General features: G+C 50.3%; 1 protein-coding gene across 1 annotated transcript in view; it reads left to right on the top strand.

Annotated features, from left to right (window-relative positions):
- The window catches only part of Ppargc1b (PPARG coactivator 1 beta), a 102203-nt gene that overhangs the window by 67790 nt on the left and 20693 nt on the right, over positions 1–13720 (top strand). Inside the window, exon 2 of the mRNA NM_176075.3 lies at positions 10616–10789. Coding sequence (NP_788264.2) covers positions 10616–10789 — 174 coding nt within the window. The remainder of the gene's footprint in view (positions 1–10615; positions 10790–13720) is intronic.

Below are 13720 nucleotides of genomic sequence, written 5' to 3'. Positions count from 1 at the left end.
AGGTCCCCAGGTTTGGCAGCAAGCCCCTTCATTCACTGAACCCTCTTGCAAGCCCTCTACTATTTTTAAATGAACTCTAGTCATTTGCTAGACTTCACTCCTTTATGAATAAACAGAGGGAGTGTTTTATAATCTCCTTCAAGATTGAATGCTGGGCATTGTGAGACAGGCCCATACCTCCAGCTGTTCAGAAGGCTAAAGTAAGAGGATCAGAAGTTTAAGGCTCACCTGGGCTACAAAGCACATTCCAGTCCAGCCTGGATAACATAGTGGGCCATGTCTCAAAAACCAGACAAGCAAGGGCTGGTGAGATGGGGAAGGTGGGTGGGGGATGGGGAAAGACAATGCCATGCAAAACCAGGCTGCCTGCGTTCAATCCCTTGAGCCCACTGAGTTGTTCTCTGACCTCCACACATGTGCTGTGGCACATGGGCCTGCAGGATGCACACATACAATAATAATAAATAAAAACATATACATATATGACTGTAGACGTGTAGAGGTAGCGCAGTGGTAGGGCATTTTTTAGAAACCTGGGTTGAATGGAGAGAGAGGGAGATGGATGGATGGATGGATGGATGGATGGATGGATGGATGGATGGATGGCAGGCAAGATAGATAATAGATGTATATGCATGCATATATACAGACAGACAGACAGATGATAGATAGATAGATAGATAGATAGATAGATAGATAGATAGATAGATAGATAGGAAGGGAAGGAGAGGGAGAGGAATAGACAGAGACAGAACAAGAGAACATGAATTCCTGTTGGCTAGGCGTGTTATCGCACATGTATCATGTCAGCCTTCGAGACGCTGAGGCAGGAGACCAAGAGTCTGAATCCAATCTGGGTACATATTAAGAACCTATTTGAAAAAAAAAAAAAAAAACAAGCCCCAAACTGAATGGTGTTTATTCCCCTCGTTAGTCCTTTTGCTACTTTAAGAAGAATTTAATAGCATTTCCTATGGAGAACACTTTATAGCTTTTCCAAACACTTTTCCACCCAAAACACTTCAGCAAACAGACTAGGACACTTCCATAGCCAGTGACGACTTAGAGGTCCCTTTGCAGAGAGATCGAAATGCACGTCCCAAGTCTCTGCTCAGGCCACGGCCTGGGATGTAATTCCACATTAGTCTCCTGCACATATAGTAAGTCCTTCATTGCGCCTTGCCAAGTCAGGGCCGCGTTAGGCCAAGAAGGCGCTTGGCTCCTGTGCAAACAATTCAGCAATCAAAGTAAGCTGTACTCCCATCCATTGTTTTTAAAATGCTATAAATGTAAAGATACCAATTTTAGAAATACAGACAGGAGCTCCAGGATGGTTTCCCCAGGCCTGAGGCAGAGGGATAACTCAGTAGTCCCCACTCTACCACACGTGAGTTCTGGCATTTGTTAGTCATGGTGGATCTATTGTCTCTTCTCCCTCCTCCTCCCCCACCCCCTTCTTGATGTACTTCTTATACTGCCTGGCTTTTTGATGCCTACGTCACCCTCTTCTCAGCTATGGCTCTGACTTCCAATTCCTGTCCATTGCTGTGGCAGACCCCGCCCCCCCTCCCGCCCCCCAGTCGCCAGGCCTCTCAGGGCCTTTCAGCCACTCCTGAGCATTAGAAGAGCAGCCCTGAGTGGCATTTGATCCTAGTGGTTTATTTTTGGCCCTGCTCTTCAGCAGCTGATAAATGTAGAGCTGGGCAGAGGTGATGTGCCGGAATGGTGAGTGCTGACATCAGCTGGCGTGTGTGTTCACACGGCTTCATTCTCGACCTCACGGAGGGGCCTCGAACCAGGCACGGAAAGGAGCACAGAGCAGTTCGGTCCCCACGGGGTTGACAGAGGTGGAATTATTATGGGATCACTGAGGTTGTAAGAGCAATCCGGCTGGGTTTGGGGGTCGTCTGGGAAAAAATATTAACACGTCCGTCCTCTCTGGCGCTTGCTTGTTGCCCTTCACGGTTTACAGGGCTCTTGTTTCGCTTGTTACATACATCTTCATTGAACACCTACTACACGCCAGACATCATGCGGTGCGTTGAGGGGGTGGGGTTGGGGGTGGGGGCATGGCGGGGACAAAGCAGGACAAGGCCATGCAGTCAGGGAACTCCTAATTAAGGAATAGATACATTTAAAATAGGGGAAAGTTCAGAAAGTGGGGGTGGTGGTGGTGGTGGTGGTGGTGGTTGTGGTGGTGATAGTGGTTGTACAACCATGTGGATATGGTTAATGCCACTAAACTGTAGGCTTGAACGTAGCTCAAATTATTCCAGGAAAATGAAGTGCTCTCTGAGAGAATCTCAGCAGGACGTTGGCAAAGCCAGAGGTGGGGTGGTCTGCTTCTGTGGGTTGCAGACCACAAAAGGGTGGTAGCCACTGGCAGGTGAAGTGTCCCAGTTCGGAGGGTCCCAGGTAGGGACCCACATGCTCCTCCCCACTGCGTGTGGGGGTCTCCGGAGATGTCTGGAGGCGCAGTGGCTGCCTGTGAATAGCAACGCTCAGCCAGCTCTGCCTCTGGTGCCTCCGATGTGTGTGCACGCATCACTTGGCAGTTGAGCCAGTGTCTTCCCTGCCACTCTCGTGGGAATTCAAGAGGCCCTTGAGTTCAAGTGCATACAGTCAACAGCAAGGACAGGCAAACGCAAAGCGCCTAGTGGCCCAAGTCACCGGCATTCACTAACCTTTTATTGTTTAAAAACAAACACAGCCTTCTGGGGCCTGGACATCAGCGTGCCTGCTGAGAGGTACTAATGGCGTGGTCGGGAATCCATGCTGCTGTGGGTAGAGAGGAGAGCACCCTCCCAGACCCTGGTGCCAGACACAGGGAATCTGGCCTCCAAAGGCCTGCACCAGGCCCTGCAAGAGCTCCCAACCCCCTTCCCTCCCAGGTAATCCCATCCTGCCTGGTCACCTGAGCTCACAGATCTCAGAGGGATAAGAGGCTGACTGCTTGGAGGCCACAGGGAACGGGGAAGGTGGTGACTAAGCAGGATAGCACCTGCCCTGTGGACCTCTGTTCTCTTTCCCTTCCTTTTCCTGGCAGGCAGGAATCTGACCCAGAATTTGGGGACAGGGACCAAACTTTGAGGAAGTGACCTGTCATTTTGAAAAGAGCTCGAACAGGGGATACAGGGAGATCCTAGTTGTGTGATCCTGCTAGGAACTGGCAGTGTGGATCTAGAGTGACTCCCTTCCTGTTCCCTTTCTATTTGCCTCAACTTTATCACCTACAATATAAGAGGTTTGTTTGGGCAAGTGTGGCACGGGACCATTCCAGCACCCCACCCCTTATGGTGTTCCTCAACTGATACGAGGCTGTTTCCAGCACAGCGGAGGTGGAACAGGTATACATCAGTCATCTCTTATCTGGCAGCAGAGAGAGGGGCTGTGCGGGGGATGGGAATTCCTAGGAAGAGGTCAGATAAGTTATGGAAATGCTGTACCTACCTACCGCCTTAACAAAGTCATGTGTTCTGTGCTTTCACCTTGCTTCTGGGTAGAGGACTATGGTACCAAATTGATAATCCCAGTCAGTCCAGCACAGTCCCCACCCCAGAGCCAGAGAACCCCAATGTCTTGCTTGGGGAGCCACACAGTTGGATCAAGATGCTTTCTGGGCACCCAGTACAGAGTCCACTGTCTCCTCATCTTTGATTCGGATCTCCCCATCAATGTGTCTCGTCTTTGATCCAATCTCATCCATATCACATTTGACAGCAGCTTGGTTTCTCAGTAACTCGAGCTTCTTGGCTTCTTCCACAACCTGCAGCTTAGTTCTCGTGGAGCTCCCGTCCTTTCTTCCAACATGTTCTAGTTAAGAACCATTTCATTTTTTGTAAGGCTAGAAACAATTGGGTTCGGGGGAAGCAGGGCCTAGCAGAGCACAGGCCCTGGGGAAGCAGGTTGGGTGGGTAGGACAGAACCACACCAGCTAACCTGGTTGGCTGGTCAGCTGGAGACTGGGTATCGCTGTACCATAGGTCTGGTAGGATTAGGTTTGCCTAATTAGGTTGCCATAGCCTACAGAAATACTGGCATGCAAAACATTCTGAGTGGGGCTGGGCTGGGATATAGAGGTTGCTGTCCAGGATGGTTCTGATGCCCTGTCCCTGAAGCAGAGCTGTTGTCCCAAGCACACTGTACCTTGGCTCCTTTACAGCTGACAGGGAGAAGCTCGTGACCAGTTAGTTCTGAGTACCTGACCCTGCCTTGCTCTCTGAGCTGGAGAATCCATTCTTATCAGACTTTCTCTTAGGGTCTTTGACCACTTGCTTGGTTAGAGCTTGGAACCTGACTATAAAGGGCTGAACATCATGTTGTGTTCAGCTGGCCCAAGGCCAGTGCTTAGGCCCTTCCTTCTTTCCTTGCATTTGCCCTTGTGCACGCGTGCGTGTGTGTGTGTGTGTGTGTGTGTGTGTGTGTGTGTGTGTGTGTGTGTGCGCGCGCGTGTGGTTTCTGATGACGCTGTATTTGGTGATGGGAGGGGTACAAAGCCTGTCTACCCTTCTTACTATTCTTCTAGACTTCTTTCAGAGTTTTGTATTAATTTGGAAGACAAGAAGAAGATTGGATTTTTTTTTTTTTTATGTAAGAGAGATGAATTGGCTATCACTTTGTCATTGATAGGTGATACAAACTCCATGCAGTTTAGAAGGGTACAGCTGAGCCCAGGGAGTCACTGCCCTCAGGCCCACCTGGATACAGTGCGTGAATTACCTTGCTGGAATCTGATTCTCCAGGTTGGCTCGGCATTGCCCTAGCTTGCTGCTGTCTAGGCTGCTGTTCGAGGCACTCGAGAAGATGGCTGCCAGGGTGTCTAGAATAGCTGAGCCCTCTTAATCAGACGCATCACAAAACCTGAATCCAATCTTGCACCCTGGGCCGGACTTACTTACCTGGTTTTAGGGGAGGGTTAAGTTCCCAAAGATAATCAGTAGACTTTTCCCACAGGGAGGGAATCAGTGAGATGCAGACCAAACAAGGAATGTCAGAGAAGAAGGAAATGGCTTTTGTGGGGACCTTGTATGTATTTCCTTCCCTCCTTTCCCAGAAAGGCAGGGAGGCTCAGGGTCATGGTCTAGACTAGGCCATTTGTAATGGGTTAGTAATAGCTGCTGCGGCTTCCTGTTCTAAGAACACTAACCTTGCTCACAAGAGCTCTATTCTGTGACCCAGTCAGCCCCCAAATACCCCACCTTTTCACTTGGAGAGTAGGATTTCAACACATGAATGTGTGGGGTCATATTCAGTCTGCAGCGACCTGGGGTACTCACCAGGTGCTGGCATATGGGAAGCACTCAGCCTCTCTCCTTATTTTGCTAAGAGGCCCGGAAGGTAGGACTCTCCTTACCATCAGTATCTGTCTGTAAAAGCAAAGCCAAGGGGACTGTCTTGATCTCAGAGGAGGAGTCAGCGGCAGGGCCTAGGCCCGCCTGCTGCCCACCTTTGCTTGGCTGATTCCCTTCTCAGTACATCTCCCTTTTGTACTTGCATTCCACTCTGGAAGTTCATTCATTAATTCACTCGCTGATGTGTTCATTTGATTAGATGCCGAGTTCAGCCTCAATGTTACCCCAAAGCTTGCATGGTTCTGAGATACTTGATAAAGTCAAGAACTATATGAAAGATTTGGGTAAGAGGGGCCCTGTGCTCTCTGTCTGTCCAGTTTCAAGTTCTGAGAATCCCCTGAAAGTCCAAAGGTGTGTACAGCATAGGTCCAAAACCCCAACTGTCCCCGCAGCTACCTGCCATCCCCCCTCCTCCCTTCCACTCAGGAATTCTGAGAATTTGCTCTGGGCCGTGGAGGAAGCTAGGAGATTTGCTGATTGCAGGCAGGAAAACTAGACTGAACATTTTTTCCCCCTCCTGAAGATGCATTCTTTCTGAAGCAGGGGATCGATTTCCAACAAGATACACAAGCTTCCAATGAAGCCACTTATGTGAGTCTGGAGTGAAGCGGTGCAAATCCTCTGCCAGGGTCATTTATCTCCCTGGCTTGAGGAAGCCACAACCCTTTCAGATGAGGGGTATGGAGTTGCCAGAGGAAGGGGCATAAAGGAACAGCAACTTGAGAAGCTGTGTGTAAGAAGCTGGGGGCATGGTGCAGTGTCGCCGCCTGTCCCTAGTCTGACCTTGCTCTCCCATGTGACCTGGGTCATTCCCACCCCCCACCCCCCCCCACCCCCGCTTCCTAAGCCACACTTCCCTTCTGACAATGGTAATGAACGAATGGTCTGTATTGTTCTCTCTCACACTCATCGACTGTAAAGGGGAGTAGCTCAGACTTTTTAGAGGAAAGACGGGTTTGACTCAGCCTCACCTCTCTGGGAGCCTGGGTGCTATTTGGAGATAAGGTTATTTACAGAAAAGGTCAAGTTCAGTTGAGGTCAATTAGGTGGGCTTTGGTATGGCGTGGCTAGCATCCTTATCAAAGAGGGGAAACGTATGTAGAAAGGGAAGATAGCCACCTCCAAGGCAAAGAAAGAGGACTGGGACAGAGCAGTTCTTTCCCTTGAAAGCCTTGGGAGAGCCCAGATGGCAGTCTGGTGTCAGCCCACCAGCCTCCCAGACTGCAGATCCTGATTTTCTGTTGATGCCATCCATATACAGGTAGTGTAGGCGTCACTGCAGCCATAGCAGTAAACACAGGTGACCCTCCCCCACCAGGCTCCTGACCAGTACTATGGGGACAGTGGTGTCCGCTCTCCTGGGTTGTTTTAGGACTCCGAGGCGAAGGTGTACATGAGACATTTAGCATGGCGTTTGGCATATAGTGAGCACTCAATAATAGCGATGGCCCTTAGTCCTGTGCCATGACCTCTTGGCTCTATTAGGAGAGCTTGCAGAAGGTAGACAGCCAGCACAGGGCCAGGAAGCCCCAGTTGGGACCTTCTCCAGGAAACTGGGTCACCTTATGTACCCCTTCAAAAGCCTGTAAATGTAGAGGAGGCCAAGAATGTCCCATTAGTGGAGCACCTAATGGTTTTTAGCTGGAGAGTGGTCTTGGGCCTAATTGATGAAGCTACAAAGCCTTGGTTCTTTATTGCTGTATGCTGGCTCTGCTCTGAGCATGTTGAGCTGCTGTGGGGATCAGTGCCAGCACGGACATTTATAGGGGTTTTGTGAAGGAGGTAGTGTGGTCGCCAAGGAGGGATAGATATTCTCTGGATGTCCCAGAGCAGAGCCCTAACCCTCCTTGAGCCTCAGTTTCCACATCTGCAAAGTGAATAAGGTGGAACGGCCAGCTCGGAAGCTTTCCGGCTGTGTGACGTGACCTCAGAGTTGCGTGTGAATTCTATGTGCACACAGTGTGTCTTGGGGGGAAGTTTCCATTATGCCTGTCTTTCTGGAAGTGCTGGAGATTGAACCTAGAGCTTTTCATATGCCAAAAGCAGGCACTTGACCCCCTCCCCCTCCCCAGCCCTTTTATCTCATTCTGGGAGGAGCCTCTATACCTGGCTTACCTTTCAGGACCACTGACCCCTGGCTGAACTGGGCTTCTGAGAGTCTAAGGGTGCTTCTAAAACCTGGGTGCTATGGAGGTAGGCTCTGTGAGCTATTGGGATAAGAGAGACCAAGGACATAGCAGAAGGCCGACAGCGGAGGGCTTTGCTGGTCAACAGGCTCCTGCCAGCTAGCGCTCTTCTATCTCAGCAGCAGGTCCTCCTTGCTATTCTACAGGCCCTAGATGATGCCCAAGCGATGGCTCTCCTGCTTGCCACCTCATCTCCTGCATGCCTCCTAATACTGTTGCTATGCTTATCCTACCCCCCATCACACTCAGACACTGTTGCTATGGTGACTCTACCCCCATCATGCTCAGAGTGAAACCCAAATCTCTTACAATCCCCACCTGATCCGGCTTCCACCTGCCTGTCCACTGCCACCCCCTGCCATCCCCCAGCTCCGGCAATGAGCTGCAGCTTGCTGAGCTCAGCACTTCCCTGTCTCCATGTTAGCATGTCCTAGGCTCGTTCTCACTGAGGTCTTTGCCCTGACTAATGCCCGAAAAGCCCCTCCTGCCTCCTCCATCACCTGGCTTCTGTCTGTCCCCACCCCCATCTAAAACAGTCAGCTCCCGTGCATCAAATGACCCAGTAAACCCAGACCTAATATTTACCCCCCAGAGAAATAAAGACATGTCCTCGGAAAGACGTATACACAACTGTGCCAGACTTACAATGGCCCAAACCTAAAAGCAAAGCAATTGACCATCCACAAAAGCCAAAGCCATCTGCGTTGTCACAGACTGAGTGGGTGTATAGGTACAAAAGCTCCAAGAGGCAGCTGGGAGTAGCCACCCTTAGTGAGTTCCCTTTAGTGGCAGCGGCTACTAAGCGTTGGTGATTGGTTACTGCCGGGAGTCAGTTAAGGCATCATGTCTCCCCCTCACCATCAGGCCTCGAGCTAGGCCCAGAAGCTTCCAGCTGACCTCATCATGGTTCCTGCAGTGCTCCTTACTCTGTACTTCAGAGATTGCCTTTTCCCCTCATGGCTGCACGTTAGCATGTCACGGTGACGGCATTGCTGCTCTTGCACTTTGGGGGGCATTTACCAGTGAGGTAAGAAAGAGTAAACTCAACCACCGTGCCACAGCAGTCTGTGAGGTAATGGGGGGGCCTCCGGAGAGCCTAATGGGCAGGTCGTATAGACCCTGTGGATACACTGAACCAGTGAAGAACTCAGAGACTGGGCCTGACTACTTAAGATTTCATCACACTAATCAGAATGGAGCATAATTTAAAACTTACGAAGTGCTTACTTCTGGGATTTTTCTGTACAGATAAGAGGATGGCTAGAATCACATCTTCTGTGTGGCTTGCCTAGCTCTATCCTCCCTCAGCCCTAGTGGTCCACCTCTGAGTGGACAGTGGTTGACTTTGTCCCACTCCTAGCTGTTGCATGCTCTCTAGTACTTGACTCTGAGTAATTTGCAGCTCAATATTTACAGATATGGGATATATGAGTATTGGAGAAAATGGAGAGCAGGGATGGTGGGAACCCGCCCTCAGAGCACATTTGCTGGCACAACACTGCTTGGCCTGAGACTCAGCTGGGGACGGCCACGCACACAGAGGCCTGGTTCCCATGCTGCCCATATAGGCAGGATTCTTGCAAAATGCCAATTAAGATATTTGACCCAAATTTGGGTAAAAGCCCTTTTTCCTGTTTCAAGTCGAGCTAATTATACACATTTATTCATAATTTATGAGGCCTAGTAAGTGGGAACAATTAGGGAAAAGGCCCTGGAAAAGCCTATTTCTCTTGTGTCATATTTGCTTTGGGGGTTGCTGAGGCCGTTCCCTCCCATCTGCCACGGAACGATGCCACTCTCATTATGACCACCATCTCCCTCTGAGGTCGCTGCCCCTAACCTACATTGACAGAGTACTTGGTGGACCTGACTGTGACGTCACCTCAATTGCTCTTGAGCCTGTAAGGCAGGTACCCATCTCACAGCGAGACAGTTGGGTTTCGGAGGGTCATGTGAATGGCCTTCCCTAACAGGCTCACGGCTGATGAGTAGAAATCTAGACTTTGGATAGCCAGGCCTCAGCTGCCTTCCTCAAATCTGTGGGTTCCCACCCACTACAGTGCTGTCTTCCCACCCCAACAATCCCTGAATCTTCAGGGAAGTTCTATAATTGGTGATGGGTGACCTTGGGTAGTAGACGAGAAAGTCAGCAGCTTCTGACTCAGCAGAGGTGGGCTGGCCCTAGTGTCTACAATAATAGTAAATCCCCAGGAGAGGAGGATGCAGCTGGTCCTGCCACTTTGAGAGCCACTGGTCAGGATGGTGCTGCTACCAGAGTCCTGTCAAACGTCCTCCCACCCTGCCCTCACTGCAGACGGGTGAGGGGCTCTGCCAACCTCTTCCTGTGAGCTTACATGGATATTATCCCAAACTGAGAAGCTTCCAGCTCGGTTGCCATTCCCTCCCACACACATGTGGATTGCGGATTGCCTGCCGCACGAGGCCATTCTATGACTTAGCTTCTCTTTGCCACATCTTCAAGGCGATCCATAGATCTGCCTCATTCTTTTCGGTAGGACTGTCGCATTCTGTAATGGAGCTGGGTCGTAGCTTTATTTCAACCTATCCTCTGATGGGTGGTATTATAAACAACCCCCCATGGTGCCCGTGAAGTTGGGTGTTTCACAAAGGCTTGGGAACCACTCTCTCTGTGTCACTGTTTTATCTCTCTTCTGTTCTGTTCTGGGATTAATATATACAGGGTATTAGCTTTGCAGCAATGCTCTTCAGGTGACAGGCACATATGTAAAACTGCAACTGTTTGCACGCTCTAATAAAGATTCCAACAAAGTCCTAGCAAGAAGAAAGACATGCTGTGTGGTCAGGGTCTTGAGGGACATGGAGCAGTACAGAGGGAGAGAGAGAAGCGGGGCCTTGTGCCTCAGGGCCCACCATATCTTCCAGTTGGCTCAGCAGTTTCAAGGAATAGGGAAAATCTTTACATTTATTGGTTACCTGGTAAATCTGGGTCTTAGCACAGGGTCCAGATCTACAGTTTTATGAATGAGCAGGTTCCTGGCTGGGCATGGCCAAACTCAGCTCTGATCACCTCACCTCTTTTCCTTCCTGTCTCCTCAGGGTGGGGAGTCTGGAGAGGAACAGTTATGTGCTGACTTGCCAGAGCTCGACCTCTCCCAGCTGGATGCCAGTGACTTCGACTCAGCCACGTGCTTTGGGGAGCTGCAGTGGTGCCCAGAGACCTCAGAGACAGAGCCCAGCCAGTATAGCCCTGATGATTCCGAGTTCTTCCAGGTGAGCCCCGACTCTCACCGGTCCCACCCTGTGTCAGCTCTTTGGTTTCCCAATTTCTGTGCTTGCTCAAGCCACCCACACAGGTTCTCGGACTCCTGTTTCCCTCTCTGGATCTACACCAGGTGGAGGCCAGCTCTAGCATCCATGCCTGGCCTGTTTGACCACCTCTAGAAAGTAGGGTCTGAAATGAGCTGCCCCACTTCTGTGCCTCACAGGAGGAAGCAAGTTCCTCTGGCATTCAGGGGGTTCTGAATCCTCTGTGCCCACATCATTTCCTCACCCCCTTTCCTGTGAGTCATGTGTCATTATTTCTTGGTTTTATAAGAGGGGAAACTGAGGCTTGGAGAAGTTGAACAAGTCACTTCCTCCGTAACTGAGTTAAACTTAGACTCTGAACTGGGCATCAAGAATCATGCTTGCAAATCCCAGCACCAGAGGTGCTGAGACAGGAAGATGGCCATGAGTTTGAAGCTAGTCTGGGTTTCCTTCCATGAGCAAATTCTTATCTCTAAAGACAAAAACTGGGAGCTGGGGAAATGGGCCAGCAGTTAAGAGGTTGCTGCCTGCCAGAAGACTCAAGTTTGGTTCTCAGTGCCCACAACCACTTGTAACTCTAGCGTCAGGGGATGTGACACCCTCATCTGGCTTCTGTAGACACCACACACGTGTATGGACACACTCATCTAAATACATTATAAAGAAATAAGTCTTAGCAACAATGTCAGCAGTACGAGTCCAGCCTGCTTCCTGAGCCATGACTTTTGTGATGAGGACTCCAGGGCGGAGTTTGTGATATTGAGCATCCCTGCAGTCCTGGTGTGCACAGCCTCACTCTGTTATCTCACTAGAAAGGGCTCCCAGAGGTTCAACCAAACCAGTGCCCAGACCCATTCTGCAGAGTTGCTCAGCTCCAGTGGCCTGAGTGTCCATCCCCAGACACATGGTGGCTGACACTCCTTTTAAGAAGGTCTCTTCAATAGAATAACAGCATGAAAGGTCTAGGGTGTTCTTCAGAATAAAACAAGTCCTAAAGGCATTTGCTTATGTGCATCGTGGGGAGGAGTACAGTGCATGGATGCCCACAGAGGAAATAAAGCTCCCTGTGTTGAAGCAAGGTGATGGACCCTTCGGACTCACTGGTCTTTCCCAAAATCATCTTTCCTGTAGGGGCAAGTGCCTAGGCTGAGTGTGCCTCTGTGGCATTCAGGTAACAGCACTGTATCGTGCACGCACAAGGCTTGCATGCCATTGTGCTGTCCCAGAGAGTCCTACAGATGGAGCTTGTCTGTCCTTCTGGAGTAGCCGGTCAAGTTCCCTGTGTGTCAGGAGCTGGGGTCATCAGAAGACTCAGTCTGGAGGGAGATATCCCTAGATTAGCAAACCCATAAGCCAGCAGCCAGGGCTGTCAGGGCACATGGCAGAGAATGCCTGCAGAGTGGTGTCAGGAAAAGCCTCTTGGATTTAGCTGGGTGCAGGGGGTGGAAGGGTAGAAACTGTGACCCTGGAGCAGCCCGCTGAGAGCTAGCAGCCCTAGGAAGGAAGTATGGGTGTCAGACACGTAGTCGGGGTCTCACCACAAGTCTTGTGCATTGTGGTAGAGTATGGATTTTCCATCAGACTGTTCTCACCTGCAAGTTGCACATTATCATCACATTGTATAGATGCCCAGAGAGCTGAAGCGACCAGCTCAAGGTCACACAGCTGGGAAGGGTCAGGGCAAATGTTCTGGCTTAGGAGGCCACAACCTGCATTACTGTGTGGAACCCTTTGCCAATCCTCTGAGAGCTGGGCCATGCAGGATTTCTCTGACTCTATCTGTCTCTGTCTTTGTTTCTCCTGTCACTGTCTCTCTCTGTGTCTCTCTCTCTCTCTCTCTCTCTCTCTCTCTCTCTCTCTCTCTCTCTCTCTCTCTCTCTCTCTCTCTGCCTGTGGAGGCCAGAGGACAGCCTCTATGTCATTCCTCAGGCACCAGCCACCTTGCTTTTTGCCTGTATTTGGTTTTGAGAAAGGGTCTCATCACAGAGGTCCATCTGCCTCTGCTTCCTGAGTGCTGGCATCAAAGACACACACTACTCCATCTAACACATCTTGCTTTTTAAGACAGACTCTGTCCCTGGCCTGGAATTCACCTGCCTCTCCCTCCCTAACCCTGGAATAACAGGCTCATGCTTACCCCTCTCTTGGCTTTTTTTTTTTTTTTAACATAGGTCCTGAGCCTTAATCTCAGTTCCCTTGCTTGCAAGCAACTGCTTTACCAGCTGTCTCACCAGCCCTCTCCATTAAAAAACAAACAAAGGGGTTGGGGATTTAGCTCAGTGGTAGAGCACTTGCCTAGCAAGCACAAGGCCCTGGGTTCGGTCCCCAGCTCTGAAAAAAAAGAAAAGAAAAAAAAAAAAAAACAAAACCTGAAACACGGCACCAAAATAATGTTGTCCCCTCCCTCTTAGGGGACAGTTTTTCAGAAATGCTTTCAGAGTGCAGAGAGCTAATGGCCAAGTGAGGCCAGAGTGCCATTGGAGTCCATTCACTCCCAGGACACTGCACAGCCCCCAAACCTACCTACTCCTCCAAGCTAGGGCCTCAGCAGGCCTCTGGAGAAGTCATGCCCTGGGTGACATGGATTCAGAGCTCAATGAGCCTGTGGAGGCTTCCAGCTCAGTGAGCAGTTAGCCCTCACAGTGGGCTGAGCTCTTACACCACTACCTCTCCACAGCACTCCCTCTTCCCCAGACCAGGCCATGGCACATAAATGCAGCTGCTGTACAGGTGATGATGTGCTTAGAGTCTGCTATTGTCATTGTCTGTGTGGCATCCCTCTGTCCCTTTTTGATCTCTAGGGCTATGTCATTGTCATGCAGGCTTTACCCTGTCTGTGTCTAGCATTGTGTCCAGCCCTAATAAATAGTAATTATATAAAGAAAGCCATGAGTC

This window comes from Rattus norvegicus, chromosome 18 (assembly GCF_036323735.1).
Source record: "Rattus norvegicus strain BN/NHsdMcwi chromosome 18, GRCr8, whole genome shotgun sequence".
NCBI lineage: Eukaryota > Metazoa > Chordata > Mammalia > Rodentia > Muridae > Rattus > Rattus norvegicus.
The sequence above is the reverse complement of the archived record's forward strand: the minus strand, read 5'-3'. Positions and strand labels throughout refer to the sequence as shown.